At 43.8% G+C, this 6041-nt stretch overlaps 1 protein-coding gene across 1 annotated transcript; it reads right to left on the bottom strand.

The window, feature by feature from the left end:
* Positions 1 to 3267: 3267 nt before the first annotated feature.
* LOC134536895 (uncharacterized) lies at positions 3268 to 6023 on the bottom strand. Its single transcript, XM_063376959.1, has 2 exons — positions 5670 to 6023; positions 3268 to 4179 (listed from the first exon to the last, which is right to left on the bottom strand). The coding sequence occupies exons 1-2, from the start codon at positions 5812 to 5814 to the stop codon at positions 3341 to 3343; spliced, it is 984 nt and encodes a 327-aa protein (XP_063233029.1). The 5' UTR covers positions 5815 to 6023; the 3' UTR covers positions 3268 to 3340.
* Positions 6024 to 6041: the final 18 nt, after the last annotated feature.

The raw sequence follows: 6041 nt of genomic DNA, 5'->3' as shown, positions 1-6041 counted from the left end.
CCTTTCAAACCCCAAATTTTCCCGGGGGGGGGGGGGGAGGACCCCCGGTACCATCCGCTTTTTTTTTTTCTTCCAGGGGATGGATATTCCTCAAACAACTAAATCAATTGCAGCCCCCCCCCCCCCTCAAAAAAAAAAAATATATAACCTTGCGACGCCCGTGGTACTGGATTACATTTGTGCCAAACCTTAGAACAACGAATTAAAAGACTTTTCACGGTAGTAATGATTTCAGCGGTCAAGTTTATTACTGCAGGTGTGGCGTGGCACAGGATGTGGGGCGCGAGACCTCGAACCGCGCCACGGGGTCCTGGGCCCCGTCGCAGTCGGCCAGCGGCACGCAGCCGCACTCCTTCGCCGCTCGCCCCAGGTCCCGCGCGAACTGCCGCAGCTCCTCTTGCCGCGGGCCGACGGCGAGCGCGCGCGTCTCCGCCAGCACCCTCGTGCCCTCCCGCGCCGCGCCGCGCACGGCCGGCCCCAGCCGCTCCGGCAGCAGGTGCGACACGAACACCAGGTCCTGCTGCTGCTTCTCCCTCCTGGCGGCCGCGCCGCAGGGCAGGAACACCACCCGGGCCTCGCCCGTGGGGAGCGGCGCGCGCGTCGCCTCCGGCCGGGGCTCTGTCCCCCTCCCGCCTTCCTCCTCCTCGTCCACCAGGTCGCAGTCCTGCGGAGCCACGGCACGACACTCGCGCTGCGACAACTGAGGACTGCTGACAAATAAATAAAATAAATATATTACTACTTGTCTACTGTCGTAAATAATTCAACTCATATTTTTTTGAACAGCTCGCCCTACACTACAATTTGTGTAGGCGCGTTCGCGCGTTGAACCTCTTCAGCTATCGCCTTATCTCTCTCACGCCTCTCTTTCTCTCTCTGCCTTCCCCGCTCCCACATCACCCCCCCCCCCTCCCAGGGGCCTACCGTTGCTTTCTGCGCCTTCATTGGTGGCTGACTCCGTATCGGATCTCTCCGCCTTCGCCTTCGGGTGTTTCCGTGAGCACTCGGCTTCGACTTCCGACATGGGGAACCAAGCCAGAAGGCTGGTTCCATCGCGTGCCGCGTGGCGTATTCTCTAGAGAAATTGTGTGCTTCGCGTTGCGTAAAATAACTCGCCTGACAGCCTGAAAGCAGATTTACTACATTATGAATACGTACTTTATAATCCAAGTTTTTGGTGAAGAGTTTCGTCAAATTCAAAAGTGGCCACATAGCTACAGCATTGTTGAACTCGCTCATTGCGGTAGGCCTGGCCAAGGGAACCAACAGTCTATTCTGCGGGCCCTGGCCATGGAGGGGATTTTAAGGGGAGTGCGGAGGGACGAGCTGTCGCAGGAGGGGAGGGAGCGGCAGGAAACAAACGCGCTTGTGACTGCGTGGTAGAAAATTTTAGAGGTGTAAAAGTAACGAAAAAAAGCGAATCCGTATGTATTCGTTACTACACAGCAATTAGTATTCGTTACGTTACTCGTTACTTCTGATACCGCATAACATGCTATGTTATGTTGCAGCAACGAATCGAGTCGTATTGCGTACGCGTACAGTATTACGTTGCGTTAATAATAATAAATAGAATATAAACAATTAACAATATTTGATAATTAACAATTTTTGTTAACCAAGAAACAATTAAATCTCATAAGAGCGACTTTATTATATTATCTCTTTTAAGATAACCAAAAAAAAACGTGAAAATACGCGATACTAAAAAACAAAAACATACATAATTCTCATTTGTAAAAAAATACTTTCTTATGTTGTTTCTGTTGACGTCCCTCGGCTATAGGTCCCTGATTCCCCGTTTGCGTAATTGCCCTGTCTTGCCCGTGCAGCTCTCGTCGGTGAGGTGTGGGTCCAGGCCAACGTGGCCGGGACCGGGAAATACGGGACCTGGAGGGAGTTTTAGGTGAGGAGGAAGAATGGTAGGCAGTTCCAAGGATAACTCGGTGTTGACTGTTCCACGAGCCCCTTTTACTGTCGCTTAGAGAGCCTGCCGCAGCCTGGCGGACCCGTCGCGGAACGAGTGCCCTCCCCGCTACGACCCGGACTCCCGGAAGAAAGTCTCGTCCGTTAACACGTCCCGACACAAACTGGGAAGTTTCTCCCGTAACAATGGCCCCGATTAAGGTTGCTCCGTAATGATGCGCAACGCGCGCGCGGTCCGTCACGTAAAAGTCTCGTACTGACTGCGAGGTTCGGCGGTCCGTAACTGCGCGTACGCGGCCTATGACGGTCGTCTGGTGACGTCCCGGAAAACTCGTAAAACTCAATATGGTGAGCGATACAACGGATGCAGCTCGGCTGCAGCGACAACCCGTGATGTTAGGCCCTCCTCACACGGGGATACTGAAGTTGCCTACAAAACGATCGCTGGTAGCCTGGAGACTAGGCAACTGTGTGACTGGGTGACTCTAGTCGCCCGTTATCTTCACACGACGCTACTAAAATATCAGAGACTGGGAGGAAAAAATGCATCGTGAGTACAGCCCGAGTATCTTGTGGAACCGTGAAGTGCCTATATATTGTATGTAATGTCCAGTGATAACAGCAGTGACGATAGTGATATTGTTATCCAATATTATCAACATTATAGAAAACGAAGTAGGAAAAGATTGTGGGTTCATCCATATATAGAAAGGAACATTAATTGTAGATTATTTGTCGCGGCCAAAGAATTGCAAGAGACAGACTCAAAATTCATCGCTTTCTACAGAATGACGAAGGAGACTTACTAAATGTTAACGGAAATTGTTACACCTGCGATGTATTATAGGGATACCACTATGAGGGAATGCGTGAGCCCCGGTGAACGATTGCTGATAACTTTGAGGTAAGTAAGTTAAGAAATACAAATTATTACGAATTTTTGTTAAGGCACTTCTAAATGTTTCCCTTCAACACAAATCTATTTCTTTCCAAGTATTTTAACGTATATACTGATGCTTGGCGAATAAAAACAATGTATGCATTTTAACTTGAGGCCGCAATTACTTATTTTATCTGTGGAAAATGGCTGTTGTATGGATCTTAAGAATGTGCACTTTAACGTTAACAGGTTAAATAATCTAAAGTTATTTATACCCAAGTATTCCAGTCAACTGAAAGGTGAAAGTATAAACATATCTTATGCATAAATTCATTCCAATGTTTAATTAAAATATACCTAAGAAATACACATTCAAATAATGTACTGCAAAAGAAAAAATGTATATATATAAACTATTTAAAGAATACCCATTACACAAACATTCAAATTATGACTGTAAACACAAAAATAAACAACATAATAGAGATAAAAACACGTACACCAAAGTTATATGTTTACACACCCAACAAAACATCACATCACATTATGTTCCTGCTCATATTGTAAAGTCTCTTGGATGACTTCAAAATACTGTTGCGTTTCAGTATCTTGTACTTTCTGTGGAATAGTTTGATTTCCAGGCGACGAACAAATTGAAGCATTATCTGTAGCCAACGATGAATGCGTGGAAACACTGTAGGAGTAAGTTGGGGTCTGTTGGTAAGCTGGTACGTGTTGGTGCATGTCTTTTGGATTCGTGATGTCATCAATAAGCTGCAGAACCCTACGTCGGAATGATTTCATTTGTGCATCTGTCAAAGGTTCGATTTCTGGTAAAAGGCTTAGAAGAAACGACTTTTTTACTTGCCTATCATCGTTTGAATTCGATTCAAGTTTCCTTTTCTTTGCATTCATGTATTCCATAAAGGACTTGTCCACTTCCGTCACTGTTTGCTTTTTACGCTTTGATAAATTATCTTTTGGGTTGGAAAAGGGATCATGAGTCATTTGTTGGGAATGATGAGCATGTTCTTGCGAGAAGTCAGTATTTGGCAGCATAGGTGAAGGAAGGGAAAGTTGTGGTGTTGTAGTTAGTATTGCGTTATCTGAGATATATTCCTCCTCTTCAGCCGCAACGTCTTCCGTATTTTGTGTTGGGTCAGATGAACTGTGTTCCAGGTTTTGTTCATTGATGACTTCTGGCAAATTCCCCGATGGTGTACCAAGCGTTTTTATGAATGGTAGGGTAAATTTCATTGCCTCCGATAGATAATATGGTTTCTTATTTTTGGAACTTGAACCACTTGGAGGTGGCTTTATGTGACGGACAAAAACTGAACGGAGATTTTTCCATTTTTCTTTGCATTCGTTAACTGAAAACAAACAACATTGTTCACATAAATATAAATCGTTGCAATGGATGAATTCCTAACTAATTTACAGTAAACAAAAAACAAATACAAAAGTGAAGTAGTATTAAGTATAATCCAGATATATACAACATATGTTTATTATTTGAAGAAAAAATATATAAATGGTACATGGGGAATGTATTATGAAGTAAAATTTAATTTAACTTTGTTGCAGGTATTTGGCAACAGGAGGTACATTTGTATCGCTGTCGATGTACTTTGCTAGAGGAGAAAGCACAGTTATCAACATCATACGAGAAACTACCAAATTAATTTGGGAATCGTTGAAAGAGTCCTACATGCCTGTCCCAGGAGAAGAAAAGTGGAGAATGATAGCACAGCGTTTCTATTCACTGTGGAATTTACCCAATTGCTTGGGTTCATTGGACGGTAAGCATATTCGAATAGAAAAATTACCTGGAACTGGCTCAAGTAACTTTAATTACAAAATGTATCACTCAATAGTGCTGCTGGCTAGCAGTGATGCAGATGGTTTCTTCACTCTTATTGAAACTGGCTATGCAGGTAGAAACAGCGATGGAGGAGTGTTTCGCGCATCAGCTGTCAAACACTGGATTGCAAATGGAGGACTAGACATACCACCGCCTTCACGATTACCAGATGACGACAATGAGATTGACTTTCCTTTTTACTTTGTTGGAGATGAGGCCTTTCCATTGTCACAATATTTGCTGCGTCCTTACCCTCAGAGAACACTTGATGATGTTAAAAGAATATTCAATTACAGATTGAGCAGAGGACGGAAAACAGTGGAGTGCGCTTTCGGAATGATGGCAGAAAAGTTCCAAGTGTTGAACACTGCTATTCGCTGCCGAACTACGGAAAGAGTGGTTGATGTAATAAAATCTGTCTGCATTCTTCACAACTTCATTCGGAAAAGTGAAGGTATTAAATATTTTGCTGGTGAACCATTTGGCAACTCAGAAACGCCCAACATCAATCCACAGCCACTAGAAGACCTAACGTTACATGATCGGTCTACTGCTCATGAAGTGCGGAATTACTTGGCAAACTATTTTCTAACACCCCGGGCTTCTGTTCCATGGCAGTGGAAATACTGTTACAATAACTAATTAGGTATTAAAGTATTTCATGTGTTTTTGTAGGTTACTGTGAGTATGACAACAACTTTGAACATGTGGTAAGTTTTATCGAAGTTCGTAAAAACCATGCGTAATTCCCTTGGGAACCAAGAAAAGATATCAATAGAAAGTAATTTTTATACGTTACAAACGTTTTAGAATAAGGTATTTCTTCGAAGGACGAATAACCATTGTATAAAAACTATATTTCTTTTACTAATAATGTATTTGTGAGATACTAAATATAAAACATGCTGTTTACATATACATTTTGGTTTTTCACAAGTTAGTTTATTATGATAGATATTTTATATCTAATTATTGTTGTTTAAGATATTGTCAACTTACCTGTGAGTTGCACTTCTTTTGCGACATCATTCCATGCTTTGTCAGTCACATCCTTTTTTGAATACCCTTTCAACTTGTAGTTATAGAGTTCTGGGTGTTTCTCAACTTCGTTTACAAATTTGATATTAAACGCCTGCTCGCCCATTGTTCGCTACAATACAGTATCGCGCCGCGTAGGCTACTGGAGTAGCGTGGAGACCAGCATGCTGAGTCGCCGGGATTTACGTTGCTTACGACTTCCAGTCTCCGCCACTCCAGTATCGCCGTCTGAGTGACGCCATGCCTATCTACATGACGAGTCGCTCGGTCGCCGAGTCTCGCGGTATCTAAGCAACTTCAGTATCCCCGTGTGAGGAGGGCCTTACACTGTCG

The sequence above is a fragment of the Bacillus rossius genome, chromosome 11 (genome assembly GCF_032445375.1).
Source record: "Bacillus rossius redtenbacheri isolate Brsri chromosome 11, Brsri_v3, whole genome shotgun sequence".
In the NCBI taxonomy this organism is placed as follows: domain Eukaryota; kingdom Metazoa; phylum Arthropoda; class Insecta; order Phasmatodea; family Bacillidae; genus Bacillus; species Bacillus rossius.
Note: the sequence above shows the minus strand (reverse complement) of the source record. Positions and strands in the feature narration are given on the sequence as shown.